Below are 26,095 nucleotides of genomic sequence, written 5' to 3'. Positions count from 1 at the left end.
CGAAGCCACTGGGTACAGAGAGAGAACAAGATACAGAAAGAACCCTCACCACCATTTCCATTCGAGTTTTTGTCTTTATTCATTGCAAGTAATGACTCTCCGATTCCCCTTCTGTTGGGGTCAGAGAATCATCTCCATTTCTTGAATTCTCTGTGGGTTTTCTACTCAAAACTGAGCAGAGCATTCAAATACACGCACACACACGTGTTTGAGCATCTGATGAGTGAATTTAGAGGCATTAAAGAAGTGGGTTCTTGAGATTTTGAGATTTGATCAAATGGGTATCTCGCAAAATGAGGGTAGAATGGAGGGTTGGTTGTATCTCATTCGTTCTAATCGATTTGGATTGCAATACTCGAGAAAGCGCTACTTTGTACTCCAAGGTCACCATCTCAGAAGTTTCAAATCAGTTCCGGCTTCGAAGAACGAGGTCCATAGTTTGCCTCCAATTCTAGTGTTGTTTTGTTTGAATTTTGGGTTGTATTGTTTTCGTCATTATTCTTCTTGATTGTTTCTCCATTTTGTTTCTTACATGTTTGCTTTGAAATGCAATGCGTGATGCTATGGATACCCAATTCTCAGTTTTGATGTTACTAATCTTAGTTTGTCTCTGGTTTGTCTCTGGTGTGATATTTATATCCATTTTTGTATATATGCGTTTAGGGTAAATTACACTTTGCCCTTTTTATGTGGGGTCATTTTCTCATTTTAGCCCTTAAAAATTATTTTTTTCACTTTGGCCCTTCATGTTTTAAGCTTTTTTCAATTCACTCTAAAAGCTAACTTAAGACCAATTATAGAGAAAATTACACATTGACAAGCACGTGCTATAAAAATATTTTATTTTATATGACTCACATCTCCAACACAAACCCAAACTCCAATATAATAATATATTTTTTATGTTATGAGGCAATTAACATGGCATTTTTTTGTCTAATTTTGAACAAAAGTTAGTTTTAGGAAAAAATTTAAAACATGAAGCGCCAAAGTGAGGGAAAAAAACGTTAAGGGTCAAAGTGGGAAAATGGCCAAACATAAAGGGGGCAAAGTGTAATTCACCCATGTTTTTACATTGGTATGCATTTTGTGTGTATGTATGTATGTATGATCATCTTTGTGTTTGTTTGTTTGTGTAAAAGAAATTTATTGATTTTGTCAGTTTGAATTGGGGATGCTTTTATTTGTGAATTTTACTTGGGGCTTATTTTGTGTATCATAAAGCATATCCAGTGTTAAAAATTCTGGGTAACAAATAGGAAGTTTCATTGTACAATAATAACTCCCATCAGAAAACATGGTAATGACATAGTACCGACTTCCTTTTCTTTTTCAAAATGTCTTTTTAGACAACTTGCTAGCAAATTTTGGGGGTGACTTTATTTGAATTTGGTTGTTGTCTCACGTGCAACCGTGCAAGGATGATGTCTTGTGAGTTTTGCCATTCTTTATGTAGATTAAAATTAGGTACAATGACAGTGATATCATGTATCAATATCATATTCCGATGATGAGGACTATATGGCTAAGTTAGTGGGAGAAGAGGGGGGATGTCCATCTAATCCCATTTGTGGTTTTCTTTTTTTCTTTTTTTTTCTTCTTTTTTTGGAAATACATCAGTGAGTTAGTAGTAACCTCCACAGATGAGGAGGCCAAGCAGGCATCTGACCAGTTGGGCTGGGGCTCTTCTCGTTTTCTATTGGTTGGTGACACTGCGTACAATGGAAATAAATTAGCAAGTGTGTTCTTTTGGGGTAATTAGAAATGAATACATAACGAAGTTTCTTAAGATGTGGACTGTTGTGTGCTAAGCTCACACTTGATTTGTTTGAGAATCTCTCTTTGGATGCAAATGTTAATTAGAGGGGCTTGTTATGTTTGGCTAATTTTGTAACCTCTTTTGCCTTCTCTCTGTAATCTACATTCTGTGTGCAAATCCTTCATGCATTTTGGTTTCTTCCTTTGTATATGATAAACTGTGTTATTCATCAATGCATGCACAAGAAAAGATGCTGAACTGGTGGTTACTGGTTAGACAAACTGTTTCACAACTTGTTTGGACCAATACCAAGTCCAAAAGCAGGCTAAAATGTTTGTACTTCTGTGTGGAATTAGCCATTTGAGTGGCTAACATTTTTGGAGGGTGAATGAATTCTGTCATTACAGGGATCCAAGAATGTCAACAGGTGGCTAAAATGAATGATAAATTGTCTTCGTTTTTAAACATATGGATAAGTAATCCACACTTGTCCACAACTAGTGCAAGTGGATTTGTTACAATATTTTAAGGCTTTATATTATGTTTTTGACTTCCCACATTTTGCACAAGTACCAAATTATCAGGAATGATATCTTAATGAAAGACGTTAATTCTTATGCCAGGATCCTATTAGGAGCGCAATAATCGACTCATGTATACGGGTGACTGACAATGGGAGAGAAAGCATTCAAAGAAAAGTATGAATGTTAACTCATTTAACTATGGTGCGTCAATATGTTTTCTTTTTTTCTCTTCTTATGGACTCTTATGACCCTCTGCTATGTAACTCTCAGGTATTCTTCATTTTCACACTTTACAATACTTCTAATCACAATGATCAACTAAAGGTGGGGTAACTACCTTGTCAGATATTGTGCTGCTTCTCAATAAAATAAACAACCAAGACGTTTAATTTGTGAATTCTAAATTTTCCTAGTTGGGAGCAAGCAGTCCAGAAGAAGCCGCTCAATGGATTCATAACTTTCAGGAGGCAGCTTTAAAGGTTTCAAGTGCTTGTTTGTTAATCTGGAGCAGAATTGCAATGCTGAAGAGACTAACGAACGATTATGTGCACATGCAGGCAGACCAAAATCCAGGAGATGTGGGTTGCCCCAGGAGTGACTGGCAGTCTTTGAGGTAAGTTGTAAATGACAAGCATGTGACTGCTCATTTGTGCCTCCTAGAGCCCCAATGTTACCAGAAAATGCTAACACCCTAATGATTTATGTTTTGGAGCGCACATTTCGAAACTTGTGTTCCCAAACAGTGAATTTAGCGATCCAGAGTGTTCCCCTAATTTTTCAGTGTTTTTTTTTTTTTTGAAGTTATCCTTAAAAGGGTAAAATTCAATTATAATGAACTAAAATCTAGATGAAGTAGAGTTTTGGATTGACAAATGTAAAACAATAGGTTGTAATGCTCATAGAACTGTGTTGTTGAATGACTAATTTGAAGAAAAATGCACTATAATATATTGGATGCTAAATTAATAAGTCTACCCCTATCATACCACATTTTAGAGCATGTGGCGTGCCATGTTGCTGTTCCCATTTCTTTACCAAAACGATCCGCATTTAGGTAACATACGGTGCCCCCTTTTTTATCAGTTTGGCAATTGGCATGTATCTACTTTACTGCAAAGAAAATTTATGGAAGTTTTAGGGAAATTATGATTGTGACTTAATTTTTGTGGTGCTGAGGTGATATCTTGTTCTTTAGGGCCCTGCCTCTTATGTCTTCTTTAATACAGATTAAAGCATTCCAACAGGGCGCATCATACGAACTCCATTGACTGGACTATCTGTTCATACATACACACGGATCCAATGTCATCTGATGTTATTGCACCATCACCTTGGACAATCTTTGGTTGTCAGAATGGTAAGTATTGAATTTATAATCAATCTTTCAGACTATGTTTGGATCTTGGATTTTAGCAGAGATTTGTGGAGAGAAAGGAAAAAAGAAGAGAAAAGTGAAGGGAAAAAAAAAAATTCTATTTCATTCACTTTTCCTTTTTGTTTTTCTTTCCCTCCACAAATCCCACCTCAAATCTAAGATCCAAACACTGCCTTAAGGTCGCTAGAATTGCATTTTTGATACTGCATTTTTTTTGTAGGTCTCCGTCTTTTTAAAGAAGCGAAAGATAGGGAATATCATGGAAAGGTTAGCATTATATTAATTTACCACTCAAGGTTTCGAGAGCTATATCTCGTGTTGAAAATGCTCCTATTTTGATGCAGTGGGATGATCATCCTGCAATAATGGCTGTCGGTGTAGTTGACGGAACTTCAGAGGCCATTTTCAAAACACTCATGTCTCTTGGTCCTTCAAGATCAGAGTAAGTTCACATAATATCCTTCATATTCTCATATTGAAGCATTTATATTATGTTCTTTTTCAATAATTGAGAGTAATGTAAGTGTGGTAGGTAGAGTTGAGTGTGTTAGGTGAGAGTTGAGTGTGGTAGGTAGATGTAAGTGTGTTAGGTGAGAGTTGAGTGTGGTAGGTGAGTATGTTTTTCTCTTCTATATATAGGAGAGTCATTGTATACATTCAATAATATCAATAATACACATCAATCAATAATACAATTCTCTATTTCTTTTTATACATCAATTTTAACATGGTATCAGAGCAGGTTTAGAACCTAATATTTTTTCGCTTCACCGGCGGGCGGCAACCTCACCTTAGCCGTCCGCCGGACCTCCACCTATTCCGCTTATTTTCTACACATACCTTCACTCCGCTGCCACAAATTCCATAACTGAACTGAACTCTTGTCTCTCTGAGATTTGCACCAATGTCAACCTCAACTGCTCCTTGCACAACCCACGCTGGTTCTTCCGTAAACAGCCTCAAATCCAGACCTATTTTCCGAACAGCACACTCATCATCATCTTCAGCTAAGGCCCCACAAGCCCTTGGCCGCTGTGCAGGTGACGGAGCTCGGCGACGGAATCTTCGTCGGATGCACCGTCAATCACGCCGTCATGGACGGCCCGTCGTTCTGGCACTTCGTCCACACCTTCGCCGCGATCTGCAGAGGAGGCCACACACTTCGCTTCACAATCCTCGGCTTCCACAGAACTCACACGGAGGCATGTATGTGATTCATACACACACACCCATTGGAGGAGGGGGGAGACACGGTTTCTCTCTCTCTACCAAAACAATATGCACACACGGCAGCAAGACATACAGACACACATGCACTGGCTCTTGTGTTCAGGGATAATAAACTAACAAAAAAAAAATACCTGATGTTAGCATATTCAGAAGGCTTTTGGTATTTGACATATCTTTCAATGAGATCTCACCATTGAATGGATTGTCTAAGGTCTCTCTTTTTTTAATCACCCAGTATCTCTCTCTCTGGTCCCTTTTTTTCTCTCTCACTTTACTTTTTTTCCACCGCCCACAAAACATTATCATCACCTTTTGCACCTCACCCACGTTGCTTCACTTTCTTTCTTTTATTTTATTTTATTTATTTATTTATTTTATTTATTTATTTTTTTTCATTTAAAAAAAAAAAAAACCATTGCAGGTTTTCACAAAACCGTGGGCCAACCAATCTCTTTTTTTCCCTCACTCTCTCGTTTTGCTTTCACATATATTCTTATTATTTCTTTCTTTTTTTATTTCTCTTTCACTTTATCTTTCATCTTTTTTTTCCATTATTATTTCTTTGCAAAAAAAAAAAACAAAAAAAAAAGGAAGAAGACGAACTGCACACCAACTTATTTTATTCATGTCGGGGCTCACCCCGATCACCATTTTACACCACACAAAAAAAATAAAAAAATAAAAAAACGAAAAAACAAAACAAAAAAAAAAACAAACACAAAACAAAACAAAACAAAACCAACACAAATCGGAACAGTGGGATTTTTCTTCTCTACTCTGCCGTCGGTCTCTTCTTCTTGCCTCCGTCCTGAGCGGCCCTTGACGGTGTTGCCTCCGTGTTTCCCACTCCACTGGGCACGATCACTCCACCCTGCTCCTCCACTACAGCATATGGCGGCCCTCCAAATCGGAACATAACGGTGGCCTTCCGCTTCAGCTCCTTATTTTCCGCCTTTAGCACACTTATCTCTGCTCGCGCATCCTTATACATGCGCTGGAGCAGAGCCAGTTGGGCGTTTAACTGCTGCACCTCATTTGTCCTACTCTGCAGCCGGTGCGACAAGTTTGTGACCGCAGTCATGGTTTCCACACATGACTTCAATGTATACTGATTGGCCTTAATATCCGTTTGCACTGCCATTTTTTGCTCCACCGACCGCATCGGAAAGTTCAACGGAGCAAAACCAGAGGTGTTTGGTTGAGGTTCACGGGCCACCGCACCAGTTATCTCTCCTGTTGACTCGTTGAGGTCGGGAAAGAGAGTGAGCAGACCACGGGAAGATGAGGCCATGTTCTGGGTAGCTGAACGGGAAGAAGAGGCCATGTTTTTTGGGTTGCTGAGTGTTTCCGAGAAGGGTTGGATACAGAGTATTTACAGATTGTTTCAGAATGACAAGTTCAGAGGTTTCAGTCTGGTTTGGCTTCCACCGCCTCCGCATTGGTTTATATTGACACTGACGACGCGGCCGACACGCCGCTCTGTCGCTCACGTGCCTCGCCGCGTCTCCGGCTCACCTTTTGATGGCTCGACGCTTTCTGTCGGGCACGACTTTTGATGAAGTGGACGCACCTTTTGAGGGCACAACTTTTGATGGCACGCCTTTTTATGGATTGGGCACGTCTTTTGATGGCACGCCTTTTGACAGATTGGGCACACCTTTTGAGGGTGTGACTTTTTAGGGGTCCGACAAGACTCTGTAAACTGTCCCGACATTGATTCCGGTTAGCTCCTTCATGGGTCCGACAAGACTCTGTAAACTGTCCCGACATTGATTCCGGTTAGCTCCTTCATGGGTCCGACAAGACTCTGTAAACTGTCCCGACATTGATTCCGGTTAGTTTCTACAAGGGTCCAGCAAGACTCCGTAAACTGTCACAACAACTGTCACAACATTGTCTGCTACAACGGTCCGACATGACCCCATAAACTGTCTTCTACATCGGTCCAACACGAGCCAGTGTCTTCTACATCGGTCTGCCATAACCATACAGTCTTCTACAACGGTCTGACACGACCATACAGTGTCTCCTATCCATTTTTTATTTTTCAGATTATTTTCTTGTTTTGTTACTCTCTCCAAACTCAAGTTGGTTAGTATCTATCCTCCTTGAGTTTGAGGGGGCTGTAAGTGTGGTAGGTAGAGTTGAGTGTGTTAGGTGAGAGTTGAGTGTGGTAGGTAGATGTAAGTGTGTTAGGTGAGAGTTGAGTGTGGTAGGTGAGTATGTTTTTCTCTTCTATATATAGGAGAGTCATTGTATACATTCAATAATATCAATAATACACATCAATCAATAATACAATTCTCTATTTCTTTTTATACATCAATTTTAACATGTTCTTTGTCTTGCAGATGGGATTTCTGTTTCTACAAGGGTAGTGTGATTGAGCACATTGATGGTCATACCGATATTGTTCACAAGCTGTTAAATATCGATTGGTTACCTTGGTTAGCAAATCTTTATAATGCCTTTGTTTGAGAGTCTGAATATGTTATATATGAGCTGTTATTGATAAATCATAGTTTGCAGGGGAATGAAACGAAGAGATCTACTGTTGCAGCGTTATTGGAGAAGGGAGGACGATGGGACATATGGTAGTAACATTTTGTAAAGACTTTTACAAGATAATACAATTTGTGATCCATGTAAATCATAACAACTTCTTTCTGTTTATGTTGTCACAGTTATTCTCTACCATTCTGTGTCTCACAAGAACTGTTCACCTCAGAAGAGCTATGTCCGTGCCTGCCTTAAAAGTAATGTATGCTTAAAATTTAGTAGTAAAAGAAAATTTTCTTGGACACTCTGAGTTCATTGTATGCATGTCCCTGAACTTGTATATAATTTGAAGGCATGAATGTATTTGCACTAGTACTGCCCATCCTAAATACTATTACACTAAATAAGATGCCATTTTCACTCTCTTCCAGGTGGAGGATATGTAGTATCTCCTATGAATCAAGGGAAACAATCAGTTGTAAAGCACACGATTGCCATTGATTGGAAATTCTGGAAATCATATCTACAAACATCTTCAGCTAGATCTATAACAATCCGCATGCTTGGGAGAGTCGCTGGTATGTACACACTTATGGTTCTTTTCAAATTTGCTGTATCCTTTTTTGTGTTGAACAAATGTTTTCTACATTTGTATTTGTAGCATTGCGGGAGTTGTTTAGAGCAAAAGTAGGAGATTTCCCATCCTTGGATTTGTCATCAGGCAAGTTGACAAGAGAAATTAAGTTGCCCTCAAGTGTAGAAGATATTAAGGATGAGGTTCAAACACGAGCAGAGATTGGGAAGACCAAGGAGGTTATGGAGGAAGAAGAGCAGGTCATAACTGCTTCAGAATATGCTAGCCTTGTGGGATTGGATGATGCAGCGGATGAGTTCTTTGATGTCTCAGAACCACTGGATTATGATCAATCAGAAAATGATTGGTGTTCTGACTTTGGTGCAGAAACGTATTCTCAGGTACCAATAATTTCCACTTTTGTGATGGAATGTCGAATAGATAGTTTAGGACATCCTGTATTAGTTAAGTTTCTTAAGTTTGAGCTATCAAATTGGTACTGTTTCAGTTATCTTATACACATAGTGGTTAGGTCATGAAATGATGGGAGAAGCTAGATGAGGCTCAAGTGTCTTCTTCAGGAATTTGATGAGTTTGTCATGGAAGTGTGATCTTTACTCACAATTGAGTGAATTCCGGGGATTTGTGTCCAAGCATATATAAGTATGAATGTGTGTCTGTATCTCTGTATATTGGCAATTGATGCTTCTAAATACACCGCCATTTTTCTTTCTACACCCACCAAATGAAAATTTAAAAACACATTTTTGTCTCTACACAACCCTTAACACAAAAAATAACTCCATTGTTGATCCACCACACCTGAAAATTTCTTTCTACACCCACCCATTCTCTATAACTCAACATGTCAACCATTCTCTCCACTCATTAGTGTTTAAATTAGTTTTGGAGTTGTACGGGGGCGAAATATCCTCTACTTTCCGCACTCCTTGTACTCCAAGCTTCTCTTGACGGCGTCTACCTGGCAACACAGAAACGGTGAGCTGCCCGGCGGTGGAGTGCCGGATAGACCCTCCGACGATCAAATCAGTCCACTTGAGGAAGAAGAAGACTGTTAGACAGAGAGTATTCACTTTGGGGAAGAAGTTGCATACCTCTAACGTTCGTCCTCCTCCATATTTCAAGGCTGGCCATGCAGCCTCAAGATTATGCGCGCACTACCTCTGCCGTCCTTCCCAGGACAGGTGGCAGTGCTCGCCTCTCTCCATTTTACGCGTGTAAAGGCTTAGTCCTCCCAACAGTACACGCAGAACTGTCCAACGGTATTGGCGCATGCTTGGAGCAAATTTCCTCTTTCCCTCACGCCATTGGCCCAGGTGGCACACTTGACCAGAATACCACAATCGGCCTATCATTTGTGGAGAGTTACCATCATATGCACACAACCGAGCTATGCATCGCCGGACTGTCCCTTGCGAAGGGGCCAAAGGGCGATACTCATGGCCGAGCTGATATTGACCGGTTCATTAGGCTAACCGGTTGTGAGGTATGCCGGCCTCCACCCGTCCTACCTTTATTCTCGGTCACACGAAACCCACTTATCTCGGCTGGTCGGTCAAAGGCGTGCCGGCCTTAACCGCGTCCATAGTCTAGCCCGGGTTACTTTAACTCGGTCGCCACACCGCAGTGCCGCTCCGTCAAATATAAGCGAGTCACTACTCGGTTATGCCACAGCCTACGTCTGCCCGGCCGGCCTTCCCGACCGTGGCCATGGCCTATGCCTGCCTGGCCAATCCCCATCGCCGTGCAAAACGGACCAGTAGACCGCATTAGTAGGGGGAACGACATGACGCCGTGAAGTCTGTCATGACCCGCGATATCGTAGCTCGGCCGTACTAACGGTGCAAATCTCCCCTCTCAATTGCCCCTTAATCCCACCCGAGCTATCGTGATTGGGATTATCCCTGTGACCGAGCCAACGGACAGTGAGTTGCATCGTTTCCAAGCCGAGCATGATTAGGGTCATATCTGTCACTGTGCTATCCCATTAGGTTGGTCATTTCTTCGGCAGTCTTGTCAAGCGTCGTACCGCCGTACTGACAGACGCGTCTTCAGTGCCACGTGGCTCCCATCCATTGGGCCGTACGGCCCAGCCGTCCTCCACGCGCAGAATTCAAACGGCTGCGCCGTTTGGGTTTTCCCCCCCTTTTTATGTACAGCCCAAGGGTCATTCGAACCCATCATTGTCCATTCTCTCCTCCAAACAAACCCTGAACCTCCTAAACCTTCGAACCTCCAAGATCACTGCCATTACTGTCTCTGTGCTACGTCCTCCGTTTCGGATCCCTTCGAAGGCTACAATCGAGCTCTCGAGGTTGCGTTCACCCTCGCATCTGTCCCCCTGGTAAGTTACACTACCCTCCCTTGCATTTTCTGTTTCTATTTCTCAACATTTTTTATGCATGTTCTTCATTTCCGTGCCATTGTGCTTCGTGTTTTTTGTTTGTGACCACCAGTGCCCCCTTTCTTTGCTTAGAACCTGCACACCCTAGGGTAAATGGGAACTTTGAGAATGGAAGGGGCCTCTGAGCCCCCTGTTCCTCCTTGGTTCAAACGAGTTCGCCCCATTTCTGGGATGAACAGTTTAAATCTGGGTAGAACCGAGCTAAACGCTCATTTAGATCCATAGGTAGAGCTATAGCCGAGCAAAAACTGGTTTGTGGCTTCTTACCGAGGTCATAACCAAGCTGAATACTCTAATTAGATTGGTAAATAGGAACGCACCGAGCTGTAACTTAGGTCTCCACTTCAAAGCCTAACCGAGCTGAATACACCATTAGATCTGCAAATAGGAATGAACCGAGCTAGGAAATCGACCAAGTAGTCTAGCCGAGATAGGGGTCAGGCCGGTAAAACACCAAAAATCCTTCACTGAGCTATTTCCAATAGGAGTCGTGGAATTTATGCCGCGCTAACTCTTGGCCTCATTTTTTAACAATGCAGAACAAACTAGGACCGATCAGTTCAGTCAAGAACCATCACTGGTGGGGCTCAAAGACCGAGCAATTACACCAAACATTTTTGTCCGAGGTACAAGTTAGTTCACCAAATAAAATCGAGATAGATGGGCAAGTACCGATTCATGGTGAGCTCGCTCGGTGCGATGGCCGAGTTTCGTAGGGAGTACAACATCCCAGATGACGTCGTCTTAGAGCTCGCCAAAAAGGGAGACACCCCTTGGGGGGATCTAGACCGGTGCCCCTTTACCGTCGTATCAATAGTAGAGGGAGGGCTCCGCTTCCCGATTCAACCCTTGATTTGCGAATTTTTGAGGCAGACAAGGCTTTGCCCGACCCAAGTTTCAAATAACACTTACAAAATGATAAACGGGGTCTCCGAGCTGAACCGGAGGCTCGGTCTCAATCTCGGTCTAGCCGAAATTTTCCACCAGTATAGTCTAAGTAGAAATAAGAGTGGGCTTTGCTGGTACCTCAAAGTCAAGAAGGGCCGAGCAAAGCTAATAGAAGGCAACCTGGACAAGGAGACCAACGATGACGACTTCTTGTGGGTGTCCGGTCACTATGAGGACACCGAGGCACCCATATCGGGATGGTATATTAGAAAGGATTTTGACAGTGCCGGTGAGTCGCTCGGCTGACCGTGCTATTTTCTTTATGCATCAATTATTTTCCATGCCGATCTAACACTTGTCTTCTTTTTGTAGATAAGCAACTAGCAGCAGACTACTACCGGGCCAACCAGGCCATCAGAGCCCTGCTGTGCCATCCCGCTGAGGAGAGGGAGGCTTCGAAACTGCTCGGCTTTGAACAGGCATACCACTACACCGCACCGCGCAAGAGCCGGGTTACCGACTTTCTGCGTGCGCCATCCCCAGAACCAGATCCAAACCTACCACCGATCAGGCTTGTTCCACTCACCGCCGAGCAAGAAATGGCAAAAATCAGGGCAATCAAGTCCATGATTACTGGTGAGGAGGGCGGTTCCCAACCACTGGAGGCAACCGAGGGAACATCATCCACACTTGCCGGGCCGAAGAAGAGTGCGGTATTGGCCCTCGCCAGCGAACAACCGGCTGGCCGGTCAAAGAAAAGTCCGAGAAAGGACCCGGCCGGGCAAAGCCTTGCTGATGAAGGCTCCGCTGAGCTCGGCGCCACCGAGCTGGGCGACCAGACCAAACAACCATTGGGCGAGCCTTCCAAATCCCCAAGTTCCCCCCCGGTCTGGGCGCCCGAGATAACGTACAAGGGCCGGGCAGTCTCATCTGCTGATTCGGTGTATGTTGACAAGGATTACTCCCTTGGTTTCAATATGACCAAGGGGCTAATCCTTCCAGCCGACATGAAGAAGCATGACGAGCTGTCCGATCTGAAAGTGCTTCGCTCAACAGCCAAGTCGATAGTGCTGGTAAGTTTTTCAGTTTGTCTTCAAGTCATTGCTCGGTTTTTGTTCGGTTGCCATGGCGCTCATGATCTCTCATTTGCTTGCAGGCCGCGCAAAAGAATTACCTCGCCCACGAGCGTATGATCGCCGTGCGGCAGAGTCTGCGTGAGGCCATCGCCGAGAATAAGGCCCAAAAGGCCGAGATAACAAAACTCAAGGTCGCGCAAGAAGCGATCGCGGCGGAGCGAGACATCTTGAGCCAAAAGGTCGACCGAGCTGACGAAGACAAGCAACGGGCCGTGAAGTCGATGAAGGCTAGGTACCTTGCCGAGCTGAGGAAACTGCGCGATGCCAACAAGGTAGCCATGGACAAGGCGGTCGATGATGCCGAGGACCGGGGATACGCTCAGGGCGAGAAGACTTACGAGCGCCAGGTCCAAGCGACCAAGGACATCTTTTTCCAGTGCGGTTGGAAAGCCGCCGTGGAAAAAGTTGGCCTTGGTCAGGACGCTGACATGTTCCTTAACCCCCCTGCAGCCTACATCCCGGTCTATATGCAGGCGTACGCCAGTGCTACCCAGAACCGGCTTATTGCTGAGGCTAGGAAAGAGGCCGAGGAAGAAGCCGCCGCCGCGCAACAAGCCGAGCAAACCACTACCGAAGCATCCCAACATGCGGAAGATGAAGTGGCTGATCGGGAGGTTGCTGTGGAGGATGGAGCAGACGATGACGCTGGGAAAAACCTGCCCGAGCAGACAATTGAGATCGCCGAGCAGACGGCGGAGGCAGCCGAGCAAACCGTGGACCTTAAGCTGGACTAAAGATCTTTTTTTTCTTTTTTTTCTTTTTTTGGATGTAACGGGCTATGCCCCCCATCTTGTATTGAAATTTCCTTTATCAACGAAAATTTTGTACTTTTTGCTTGTTTAACTTCCATTTCTGTTCAGTTGGCATGTGCATAAATTCCTTGATTCAAACTGGCAGGTCGGCTTCGCCGCGCACTGAGCCGAGCTGAAATTAGAGTTGCTCCACTTAAACTCACTTCCTTCCCTGGGCCGAGCATAATCAGCTCGGTCCCAATAGGAAGTTGGGGGCAATCACAAACATTTTGTTTCCGCCGAGCAGAATCAGTTCGGCGTACATTGGAATTACCAATGTCCCAATGTGGCCGAGCAAAATCAGCTCGGCCTGGCGTTGGACAGGACGCCAACATTGCCTTCGTCCAAGCAAAACCAGCTTGGATCTTGTAAGTTTGGCAATTCACCAACGTTTCGATCTTTCCGAGCAAAATCAGCCCGGCCAATGGATTGGACAGAACGTCAATATTTCCACCTTCGAGCAAAGTCAGCTCGGCTATTATTAGTTGGGCAATTCACCAACATTGCGAATTCTGCCAAGCAAACTCCGCTCGTTTTCCATATTGGACAAGACACTAATATGCCAACCGGGCCGAGCAACATCAGCTCGGCCCTTACATTGGGCAAAACACCAATGTTTCAGTTAAGTTGGTCATGACACCAACATTTCAACCGGGCGAGCAAAACCAGCTTGGCCCTAATGCGAATTGGTCCATACGCCAATTATATCGTTGGACAATGCACCAACTGTTTGTGCGGTCTGCTTCCATTCCGGCGAGTGGAAATCAGTCCGGTCCCATTCAGGTCGGTCCCTTGCCCCTGGCATCCATAATTGCCTTGCGTCCTTGCGAATTCATTGTACAAAGATGTAATACCAAACAACAAGAGGGTATTTTTCATTACAAAAGCATTGCTATCTTTTACATTAAGTGCCAAAAGGCTAAAGGTCTAGAAAAGCTAAACAACACAAGCAAATTACATCTTAAAAGTAAAAGACCTTAAGGTTGGCCGTATTCCATGGTCTGGGGACAGCCTTGCCATCTAAATCTTCCAGATAGTATACCCCTTTACCAACAAGACCAATCACCTTGTATGGTCCTTCCCAATTTGCATCGAGCTTTCCTTCGTCAGGGACCACTGTGTTGCCAAGCACCTTTCGTAATACCCAGTCCCCAATCTTGAACAGCCTGGGGTGCACGGCCTTGTTGTACTTTTTGGAGAGTTCTTGTTGATAAGCCGCTATGTGGATCAATGCTCGCTCCCTCCTTTCTTCAGCAAGGTCCAACTCCAATGCCACCGCTTTATTATTCAGATCTGGCTGGAAACTTTCAGAGCGGATGGTTGGCATGCAAATTTCCAACGGGATGACGGCCTCCATACCATAGGCCAAAGCAAATGGTGTTTTCCCGGTTGACCGCCTTGGCGTAGTGCGGTATGCCCAGAGCACATTAGGGAGTTCTTCAGCCCACTTGCCCTTGGCCTTTTCAAGCCGCTTCTTCAACCCGTCCAGGATGGTTTTGTTTGAGGCCTCTGCTTGACCATTTGACTGAGGATAGGCCGGTGTCGAATTGTAGAACTCGATCTTCAACTCTTCGCAAAACCCGCGAAAGAGTTTGTCGTCAAATTGAGTGCCATTATCCGAGATGAGGGCCTTGGGTACACCGAAACGGGTGATGACGTTTTGCCATACAAACTTCTTCACGTCCTTTTCCTTTATGGACGCTAGTGGCTCGGCCTCAACCCACTTGGTGAAATAGTCGGTAGCGGCGATAAAAAACTTGCGATTGCCCGGCGCAGCTAGGAGCGGCCTAACAATATCCAACCCCCAAAGCGCGAACGGCCAAGGACTTATGAGAGGGAGCAAATCTCTAGCCGGCTGGTAGATCTGGTGGGCGAACTTTTGACACTTCTCGCACCTGCGAACATATTTTTGCGCATCTGCCTGCATGCGCGGCCACCAATAACCCTAAGAAATTGCTCGGTAAGCCAAGGATCTGCCTCCAGTATGGCTGCCACAGATGCCCTCGTGTAACTCGCAGAGGAAAGCCTCCACCTTAGTGGGGTGGACACATTTCAAATACGGCCCGGTGAAAGATTTCTTGTACAAGGCCCCGGACGGGGAGAGCCAAAACCGCTCTGACTTTGCTCGGATCTTGTGTGCCGCCTTCTTTTCTTCTGGTAGAATTCTATCTCTCAGGAAGGCGAGGATAGGATCCATCCAAGAAGGGCCCAAGTCGGTGCAGAGTACCTCGGCTTATTTTGGTCCCTCAATGCTTGGTCAGGGTAAAAATTCTATCATCAAGGGGTTAGGAAAAGCTGTCTGATCAGAAGCAAGTCCAACCAATTCATCAGCCGCGTTGTTTTCCTCGCGGTCGATTTGTTCCATCCTTATTGCAACAAACTTCTTGATCTCTGCGCGTACCAGCGCCTGATACTTGGCCATTCTTTCGTCCTTTGCCTCATACTCCCCTGAGACCTGATTGACCACCAACTTGGAATCACTGAATACCATAAGGGCTGTGGCTTTCATTCTCAGCGCGCTTCTTAGTCCAGCAAGGAGAGCTTTATACTCAGCCTCGTTGTTGGATGCTGGGAAGCCGAGTGTAATTGCTTGCTCGATGATCAGCCCGTCCGGCGAGTTCAGCACGATGCCCAACCCGGCCCCATGTCTGTTGGATGCCCCATCAACGAAGAGCTTCCACATCTCGCCAATAAACAGCTTCCAGCAATCAGAGGGGTTCTGGGAGCTTCTCAATTCCAAGTCTCTGGTTGGCTCATTCTGGTCTCTTTCCTCGTCATGGTTGACTTCCTCCTTCGACGAGTCGTTCGCCTTTGCTGGTTCGGTCACTCTTTGCCCTTCCTCCTCTTGCGCACCAACACTTGTTTTTGTTGCCAGAACCATGGGTTGTGCTAAATCCGCATCAACCAAATCAATTGGGCAGACTGGATGTATCCCAGGGGCAAATTCCGCCACAAAGTCAGCAAGTGCTTGAGCCTTGATCGCGGTGCGCGGTCGGAACTTGATGTCATATTGCCCTAATTCCACGGCCCATTTCAAAATTCTCCCAGTGAAGTCTGCCTTTTCAAAAAGCACTTTGAGCGGGAACTCAGTTAACACAACTATTGTATGGGCATGAAAATAGTGTGCCAGCTTTCTTAACGCCATCATTAGGGCCAGCGCCAATTTTTCCAAGGGAAGATATCTCGTTTCGGCTGGGAGCAGAGTCTTGCTTACATAGAAGATCGGTAGGTGCTGGATGCCTTCAGCACGAACCAATACCGCGCTGACTGCGTGTTGAGAGACAGCCAAGTAGAGGTACAACTCTTCGCCCGGCTGAGGTGTGACCAAAATAGGGGCTGAGGAGAGATATGCTTTCAGGTCTGCTAGTGTGCGGTCGCACTCGCCATCCCAGAAGAATTTGGACTTCAAAGTTTTAAAGAAGGGCTGCAACGATCAGAAGACTGGCTGATAAATCTGTTTAACGCAGCTGCCATCCCGGCAAGATGTTGCACGTCCTTCGTGGAGTTAGGATGCTCCAGGTCTTGTATAGCCTTGATCTGTGATGGGTCAGCTTCGATCCCTCGATTTGTGACCAGAAAACCCAAAAACTTCCCGGTGCCGACTCCGAAGGCACATTTGGAAGCATTCAAACGAAGCTTGTGGCGTTTAAGTATAGCAAACATCTCTGCTAGGTCGGAGAGATGCTGAACTTTCTCCTTACTTTTCACCACCATATCGTCGATGTAGGCCTCCATGGTGCGGCCCAGCATTGGGGCAAACATCTTTGTCACCATCCGTTGAAAAGTCCCCCCGGCGTTCTTTAGTCCGAACGGCATGACTTTGTAGCAATATAAGCCTCTGGGGGTCGTGAACGACGTGATCTCTCTGTCCAGTTTATACATGGCTATCTGGTGGTAGCCGCGATATGCGTCCAGGAAGCTAAACCTCTGATGGCCAGCGGTTAAGTCCACCAGCTGGTCAATTCGTGGGAGGGGAAAGCTATCCTTGGGGCAAGCTCGGTTGACGGTCTTGTAGTCAACGCAGACTCGCCACTTGCCGTTCTTCTTCAGAACAACCACCGTGTTGGATATCCACCGAGGGTATTGCACCTCCTCTATGGCCCCAGCTTCCAACAAATTCTTCACTTCTTCTGCCACCACTTCCGCATGGTGCAAGGCTGAGCGGCGCGTCCTTTGAATGGCTGGCCGTGCATTGGGGAAGACATTCAACTGATGACAAATGAAGCTCGGGTCGATGCTAGGCATGTCGTAAGGCGTCCAGGCAAAGGCCTCTAAATTGGAAACCAAGAAGTTGACATAATCCATCCGCTCGGCGCTAGACAAGGATGATCCCAAGAGGAAGAATTTAGTTGGATCGTTCTCGTCAATGCGCACTTCCACCAAATCTTCGACCGATTTTTCCTCGGCCTTTCTTCCTACGTCTTCAAGGACCTCCTTACCCTCGGGCCCCTCAATCATTTGGACGAACCCTTTGGCCGCTCGGCTGCCATTTACCGCAACGAAGCATTGTTTTGCCATCACCTGGTCTCCCCAAACTTCCTCTATTTGTCCGCTTGGTGCCGGAAAGCGCATGACTTGGTGGAAGGTCGAAGCAACTGCTTGCATGGCGTGCAGCCAACCCCTGCCTAAGATCAAGTTGTAAGTCGATGGAACTTTGAGCACCCAGAACTCTACTTGCTTTACGACCGATCCCGCTTTGACCGGCAAGATAATCTTTTCGATTGGCCATTTTGGCTGTGAGTTGAAGCCGACCAAAGGGGACGTTGCGGGGCCAAGTCCTTGTCTTCCATCTTCATTTGTTTAAACGCGTCATAATACATAATTTCTACCGAACTCCCCTGGCAAGATTCTCTTGATGTCAAAGTCTTTGACGCGAAGAGTGACTACTAAAGCATCATTGTGCGGCATCTGAACTCTTTCCAAGTCCTTGGTCGAGAATGAAAGGATGTCCCTCTCTTCGGTCTTTCCCTTCTTCACAGCGGGCTGAACAGAGAGCACTTCCTTCATGTGCTCGGCCTTCTTGATCATCCCTCTTAGCTCGCAGACCCTGGCCGATTCAATGATGCCGTGGATGACGTTGATTACACCTTACGGGGGCGCTTCTAGGGCGGCCAGGCCGTTTGGCTCGGCTTGGTCCGCTGGCGCGGCCTTGATGCCCCCATCTATGTATTGGTCAAAATGCCACGCTGCCACTAACTCCTCTAAGTGTTGTTTGAGCGGCAAGCAGTCTTCTATTCGGTGCCCCCGCTCTTCATGAAAGGTGCAGCGATATTTTGAATTGAAGCCCCTCTGCGCACTCCCCAACTTGGCCGGCCAACGGAGGAAGGGTTCACCTCGAATCTCGCTCAAAATGCGGTAGATGGGGATTTTAAATACCGTGGTGATTCCAGTCCGTGCCTTTAATTTCCTTTTGGCATCCTCCGCTGCATCACGGGGAGTGTCAGCCCAGTCGTTTCGGCGACCCTTGTTTCTGTCATCACGGTTTGAACCATGGCGCTGATCTTTTGACCGATTGTTTGGGCGGTTATCCTCCTGCCCAACTGAGTGAACTTTCCCCGCCACCCTTCTGTCCGCCGCGACCAGATTAGCCTTCTCGGTCGCGGAGGCGGCGTCATCCTCCACACGAATGTGCTCATTGATCTGCTGCATCAATGACTCCATGGTTGTGGGTTGATGCATCGTGAGTGAATCTCGCAATCTATGTCCAACTGGGAGACCCCGTTTGTATTGAGTGATCGCCAGATTGATGGGGCAGTCGAGGATCTCATTGTAAGTTTCCCAGTATTTCGCATTGTATGCCTTCAACGAGCATCCAGACTCCATCTTGACGCCCAGGAGATGGTCGACCTCCTTCGGCGTTCGTGTGTTGGTTTTGAATCTGGTGACGAAGGCTTCCGCTAGTTGCTGCCACCCCTCAATACTTCCCTCCGGGAGCCTCTCGAACCATTTCAAACCCAGCTCTCCCAAGCTTGCTGGGAATATGAGGCACATCAAGGCATCGTTGCGCCGGTGTCCAGCCATTACTTGCCGGTAATGGCTCACATGCATGTACGGGTCCGTCTTGCCGTCGTACAAAGTGAACTTTGGCTGGTGGAATCCGGCGGTGAGTGGCGTACTCTCAATCTCTGGAGACAGCGGCGTGGCTGTAAGTCGCGCCAGCTCTTTGTCCACCAGCGCAGGGGCCATCACTTTGGGGGCTGGCATCGCCACTTCTTCACTACCACGAACTGGAGCGCTCAACCTCTGCAATGCCGACACTCTCCGAGCCTCCCGACGGCGCGCCCTCTCCTCCAATACATCCCTCAAGTCCCTAGAACGCGTAGAGAAAGAGGATCCCGACGTCGGCGTCGGGCGTGAGGGGCGGTAAGTGCTGTCGCGAGAGAGGGACCTGCCCTCTCTGTGGTCGGAATCTCCAACCCCATAGTTTCTAGTGATGGAGAGAGAGTGGGTCCTCCCCTGGCGGCGACTGCTGCTGCAACAAGGGGACGGGGTGCGGTCACTGAGGTTGCCTTCTCCAGCAACACCCTTCCCTTTAATCTGGTGTTTCAGCAGCTCCATCTCCGCCGCCATCTTGCAAATGAGGGCGTCTTGGTCCTTGAGTTTGTGCTCCAAGCGCTGCGCATGGGACTCCCCCCGGCGTCGGCAGCCTTCTGGACTCTACGAGCGATTAGTACTCCTCCCCCGTTTGTCTCGCGCACCTTGCGAAGGAGTCTCTAGGCTCGCCATGGCTAGAATATTCGGGGGGCCTTCTCTCAAGCGGACGTACTCAGGTGTGACGCCATCGACGACGGACAGTGGGGCTTTGCCGTTGTTGGCCATGGAAATGGTTGAAGAAGCTCAAAGAACAAGGGTTGAGTATCAAAGAATTTCGCATAGACGGCGCCAATTGTACGGGGGCGAAATATCCTCTACTTTCCGTACTCCTTGTACTCCAAGCTTCTCTTGACGGCGTCTACCTGGCAACACAGAAACGGTGAGCTGCCCGGTGGTGGAGTGCCGGATAGACCCTCCGACGATCAAGTCAGTCCACTTGAGGAAGAAGAAGACTGTTAGACAGAGAGTATTCACTTTGAGGAAGAAGTTGCATACCTCTAACGTTCGTCCTCCTCGATATTTCAAGGCTAGCCATGCAGCCTCAAGATTATGCGCACACTACCTCTGCCGTCCTTCCCAGGACAGGTGGTAGTGCTCGCCTCTCTCCACCTTACGCGTGTAAAGGCTTAGTCCTCCCACCAGTACACGCAGAACTGTCCAACGGTATTGGCGTATGCTTGGAGCAGATTTCCTCTTTCCCTCACGCCATTGGCCCAGGTGGCACACTTGACCAGAATACCACGACCGGCCTATCATTTGTGGAGAGTTGCCATCATATGCACACAACCGAGCTATGCATCACCGGACTGCCCCTTGCGAAAGGGCCAAAGGGCGATACTAATGGCCGAGCTGATATTGACCGGTTCATTAGGCTAATCGGTTGTGAGGTATGTCGGCCTCCACCCGTCCTACCTTTATTCTCGGTCACACGAAACCCACTTATCTCGGCTGGTCGATCAGAGGCGTGCCGGCCCTAACCGCGTCCATAGTCTAGCCCGGGTTACTTTAACTCGGTCGCCACACCGCAGTGCCGCTCCGTCAAATATAAGCGAGTCACTACTCGGTTATGCCACAGCCTACGTCTGCCCGGCTGGCCTTCCCGACCGTGGCCATGGCCTATGCCTGCCCGGCCAATCCCTATCGCCGTGCAAAACGGACCAGTAGACCGCATCAGTGGGGGGGAACGGCATGACGCCGTGAAGTCTGTCACAACCCGCGATATCGTAGCTCGGCCGTACTAACGGTGCGAATCTCCCCTCTCAGGAGTTGTTTTTGAGTTATTTCAGAGTGGTTTGGTATTAATTTTTGGTAGATCTATATGATTTGAAAAAAGACAAATCATCTAAGCTTTGTTCAACCTTGGTTTGCTGAACAAATTAAGGTTGTTCGGCCCTAGTTCACAGAACATCCTGGGTTATTTAGCCAACTAAGGCCAAACATAACTGGTTTGTTCAGCCAACTGAGGTCGAACATTTTTTTGGCCAGATATGCTCAGCTTGGTTGGTTGAACAAAGCTTGAACTAAAAAAATTATCTTAAAATCACTGATTATGTTAAAAAATACACACTTCGGGCTAGAATCCTCCCACTACTTAAATGTAAATAATATGACAATGACTTTAGCTTATGAGATTTATTGTTATTTTTTAGGGAGAATGTGAATGAGAATTAGAGAATGAGTTGGAGTTTAGGATAATTGGCATATGTTGGGTAGGTGTGGAAAGAACTTTGGTTTTTTTATTCTAGTAATTTTTGTCCTTAAGTGTAATTTTGCTTGGGGGTAAACTATAATACAATTTTCATTAGTTAGTGGGTGTAGAGAGAGAGATAGAGAAAAGGGTTTATTTAGAAGCACCCTTCCATGTCTTGATAGATGGTACAATCTTATCTTGTATACCTCCAAACACACACTATTGTATAGTTGTTAGGGTATAGGAATGCTGTGGTTTTTTGTAGTTGTTTCTTGTTTTGTCTTTCTCACCTTGCTCCTTGCGTGTTGAGGATGACAGGATACGAGCCAACCAAAGTTATTAACTGCAGCCGGTTTTGTGAAGAAATTGCATGATATTGCAGGTGAGTCTAATTGGTGTAATTAAATATTAAATAGTTTTTCATACCTTTTATGAAATACTGATGACTCAAGACTTCCACCTTCTGCAGTTCAGAAGAGGGGTTATGTAGACTTACAAGAGATGGGAAGGGAAGAAACTGTCTCATGGTACTACGGCACTACTCTCCTAAAAGACCCAACTTGTTGTTTGCCTTGCAGTTGGACAGCAGCCGATCCATCTACATTTCTAATTCGTGGAGAGACTTACCTAGATAACCATAAGAAGGTGCCATAAATTCTTGATCTCAATTTTTAAAACTCAAACAATACTATAATCATCCTTGTTTTAGAATGTTGTGCTAAGCTAAGAAGCACAAATACTATAGTCGTCCTTGCTTCTTTATAGCCCACAATATGTTCTCTATCCCCGAAGCTTCAATTCGCAGATAGAATGTGACGGTTCATGTACTGATGTTCATTTCTTTGCTTATCTGTTTCTTCTTTTTAGATTAAATCAAAAGGCACACTGATGCAAATGGTGGCTGCTGATTGGTTGAGATCTGACAAGCGAGAAGATGATCTTGGTGACCGCCCTGGGAGCATAGTTCAGGTTATTCAATTATTTTACATAAATGTTAAATAATATTCTCTGCCTCAACTCGAAATATGATAATAAATGCTTGAACATAGTTTTATTTAACAAATAGCATTGTCGTGCAGAAATTTGCAGCAAAAGGTGGCCCAGAATTTTTTTTCATTGTAAACATACAGGTAAATTCAGTTTTTGTCTCTATTTTTAATTTATTTATTTTTGATCTATTTATGTTTGCAGCCAAGAATGATAATCTACTACTGGAAATTTACAATGAACCAGGTCCCAGGTTCAACGACATATAGTCTTGCTTTGTATTATATGATGAACACTCCAGTACAAAACATACCATTGCTGGAGAGCTTCATCAGAGGAGATGATGCATATAGAAATTCAAGGTTTAAGCTAATACCATACATATCTAAGGTTTGTATATATATATAGTAACTGTCAATTTTGCACCTTTTTTTTAAGCAAAAAGAAATTTATAAAGCATAAAAAATAAAATAGGGTGTTGTTAATCACACTATCCTTTTTCATGAAAAAACTCCATAATTTGTCTTTATTATGCAACTTGTGCACAAATGTCGAAACTGCCCCACATAGGAGGGAAAGAAGCAGAAGTGTAGAGGTATGAGGAGGAGGAGGGGTAGTTGAGGTACTTGGCAAAAGTTTGAGGGCTTTATTGTAACTTGTCTAATAAAGACCAAAAAAATGGAGTGTTTTTTTAATGAAAAGAGGGGTGTGGTGTGGTGAATAACACCACACACAAAATATACCTTTTTGCTAGTGTTTGATGGTTTATGTATCCAATTCCAAACTCAAGTCCTCATAAGTGTATCGTTAAATCTCTCTCCTTCTCTACCTTGCTTGAGAAACAGGGACAGTAATAGAGCCCTCATTTCTCTTCCACGATGTGACTAAAGAATTTGGAATTTGTTGGATAAACTGCATTTCCTATCATGTATGGTTCAATGGATCACGTGCGCCTATGTTTGTTTCTCAAGGTTCATGGATAGTGAAGCAGAGTGTTGGCAAGAAAGCGTGTTTGGTCGGCCAAGCACTCGAAATTAACTATTTTCATGGGAAGAACTACTTGGAGGTAAATATACAACAGTGTTTTGTCATTTTAAACCATGAGTCCATGACTACATCATGTTAGCATTGTTTCTATCATTATGGACTCCTTCAAATGAAACCGTGCTTTATAACGCTATGTTTGGATTGAGTGATTTGGAGAGAAATTGAGATATATGTTTTTTTTTTACTTCTTTAGATAATTTAAGTGGAGAGAAATAAGGAGAAACTCAGAGAAATTGAGAGAGACTCATTTCTCTTATAACCCTCATTTTCAATCTTCTCAAAAGTGGAGAGATTGGGAGAGAAAAGAAATTAATATTTTCATAATACCAATTTTGTCCCTGTAAACATAAAAGAAATAAAATGATTGAAAATATAAAAGGTTATTTTGGTAATATAACATAAAATAATTTTTTTTCTTTTCTCTTATGAAATCTAACTGAACAAGAATGAGAGAAATCATAATCATTTCTTTTCTTTTATTTCTTACTTATCCAAATAAGAAGGAGAGAAATCACAGTCATTTCTTTTCTTTTCTTTTCTCTTATAACTTAAGTAATCATTTCTTTTCTTTTCTCTTCTAAGTTCCCAAACATAGTGTGAATTCGGGCATTCGGTTGATTGATTGTGCTTTTCAGCTTGGGATCGATATTGGGTCATCTACAGTAGCAAGGGGTGTGGTCAGCCTGGTTATTGGTTACCTAAACAATTTGGTTATTGAAATGGCATTCCTGATACAGGTAAAAGAACTATACCTTCTGCAAAAGAAAAGTAAATTTCTCCATCAATTAATCTGTATGAAGCTATGAAATCAAATGATTTTAAGAGGAAATGAAATGAATATTACTTGGCCCTCCAATGGAATTGCCATTCTCCTGCATTTGTGGATTGCTATTTAATTTTCAATGTAAATTCCTTTCTATTTTTATTGCACCCAACATGGGAGAGTATTGTGACATAATGAAGTACACACCCTTTAAATTATACTTGTGGTTGTTCCACACGCTGTGTGAACTTTTATACCAAAATTTTTTGATAGTTTGTTGAATGGGAAATATGAAATATGGGTTGGTTTTGAAAATGGATCATATTTATTTATTCAGTTAGCAATTTTATAGGCATTTTTGGAAATTGAAATTGTGTAACAAAAACTGTTTGTTTGTGTTTTTTATATAATAGAATAAATTGTACATGCACTAAGGACTCTGTTGATAATTTTATCTATTTAATTCATTATTTATAAAAAGATTTAACATTTTGGCCCTCCAAAATTTAATCCCTGGAAAGTCGTAGAAAATCTTAGTAGCCCCTACAGTTTTGAGTATTTATAAAGGAAGTTAGCATTTTTGTATCCCAAAATCTATATAATCTTATGTTGGCCCTCCAAAATCTAAATAATTTCATCTTGTCCCCTCCCTTTGCAATTTATGTCCCAGCCTAATGTCATTTCTTCTTGACAGGCTAATACACACGATGAGCTCCCGGAGCATCTACTTGGGACCTGCCGCCTCAACCATCTGGACGTGTCGAAAGCAGTTTCAGTGAAGCCATGACCCGACTTCTTGGAATCATTGAGTTGAAAAGAAAACATGGCTCTGCAAAGCCAACTTAGCAATCTCATTCTTATATGTTCAACAAAATTTCAAATGGGCAGCAATGTAGTGTGCCATGGTGGTGATTATTAGGACTAATAATCTCTGGTCTTTGTATAGATGGTCCATTAATTGAGCCAATTCTTCGAACCACGTTTAATTTGTTGAAAAAGATTCTCTGAACTCTCACTGTTGTGTAGGTCATAAATGTGAAGTTTCACACTCGTGCAATGGTAGAAGTACTCGATTTTTGGTCAACTCGCACTCACAAGTCCAAGCGCATTTTGGGACAACAATAATTATCATGGGAGACACGTGTTTATTATTTAAATGTATAAAATTAACAATTTTAATTTAATTTGTTTGATGTTGACATTGAATTCCATCTGTTGATAGATTTACCTTGTGATTCTTTAAAATTAATATACAATTGATAAAGAGATTTTTGTTGCAATTTTTTTACGACTTTGTTATCTCTGAATTTAATTTCACATGTCAATACGTGTGTGCGGCCCATCAAGAAGACAAACAGAAATGGAGGCCCATATTACAGGGAAATGGTGGGCCCAAACCTTTTCCGTTTCTTAATTCGTTGGTCTAAAATGGGCTCAAATTATTTAGGGTCGGTTTGGAATCTCGGCTAGTTTAATTAATTTTTTTAATTTTTTTATTTTGATTGAAAATGTTATTTGGGATAATTGACTTTTTTTAGTTGAATTGATAGTCGTGAAAAAAAAGTAAAATAATTATAATTTGGATGTGATATTTTATCTTATTAAATATTTTAACTTATTTTATCTTTATTGGTTATTTTAATAAATTAAAAAAAAAAAAGAGAAAAAAACCACCAGCCCAACTTCCCATACATTTATAAAATTCTTCTGTGGGTCTGATTTTTAAGAGGATAAATTACAATCGACTTAATCTCTATAGGTCATGTATATTTTTTTTATTGTACCAATAAAAATCTTAACTAAACTATTAATA

General features: G+C 44.1%; 1 protein-coding gene across 3 annotated transcripts; it reads left to right on the top strand.

The window, feature by feature from the left end:
- LOC114274530 (protein ENHANCED DISEASE RESISTANCE 2-like) lies at positions 1–25,480 on the top strand. Of its 3 annotated transcripts, none has more exons than XM_082899157.1 (21): positions 1–430; positions 2,383–2,457; positions 2,554–2,607; positions 2,697–2,762; positions 2,841–2,896; positions 3,528–3,640; positions 3,879–3,925; positions 4,003–4,100; positions 7,240–7,335; positions 7,418–7,482; positions 7,573–7,644; positions 7,819–7,965; positions 8,049–8,362; positions 21,804–21,867; positions 21,955–22,130; positions 22,353–22,454; positions 22,565–22,615; positions 22,719–22,863; positions 23,444–23,538; positions 24,155–24,256; positions 24,977–25,480. In XM_082899157.1, the coding sequence occupies exons 1-21, from the start codon at positions 278–280 to the stop codon at positions 25,067–25,069; spliced, it is 2,184 nt and encodes a 727-aa protein (XP_082755283.1). In that variant the 5' UTR covers positions 1–277; the 3' UTR covers positions 25,070–25,480. The 3 variants fall into 3 exon arrangements, with proteins under 3 accessions (XP_082755283.1, XP_082755282.1, XP_082755284.1); XM_082899156.1 differs by having other exon boundaries at positions 3,510–3,640; XM_082899158.1 differs by lacking the exon at positions 24,977–25,480 and having other exon boundaries at positions 3,510–3,640; positions 24,102–24,214.
- The last annotated feature ends 615 nt before the right edge of the window (positions 25,481–26,095 follow it).

This window comes from Camellia sinensis, chromosome 12 (assembly GCF_055761805.1).
Source record: "Camellia sinensis isolate YWXY chromosome 12, ASM5576180v1, whole genome shotgun sequence".
NCBI lineage: Eukaryota > Viridiplantae > Streptophyta > Magnoliopsida > Ericales > Theaceae > Camellia > Camellia sinensis.
The sequence above is the reverse complement of the archived record's forward strand: the minus strand, read 5'-3'. Positions and strand labels throughout refer to the sequence as shown.

Coding starts and splice junctions, on each gene's coding strand:
- LOC114274530 (XM_082899156.1), top strand. CDS start 278: ATGGGTATCTCGCAAAATGAGGGTAGAATGGAGGGTTGGTTGTATCTC. Junction 2,763..2,840: donor TTCAGGAGGCAGCTTTAAAG/GTTTCAAGTGCT, acceptor GTGCACATGCAG/GCAGACCAAAATCCAGGAGA. Junction 22,864..23,443: donor AATACCATACATATCTAAGG/TTTGTATATATA, acceptor TTGTTTCTCAAG/GTTCATGGATAGTGAAGCAG.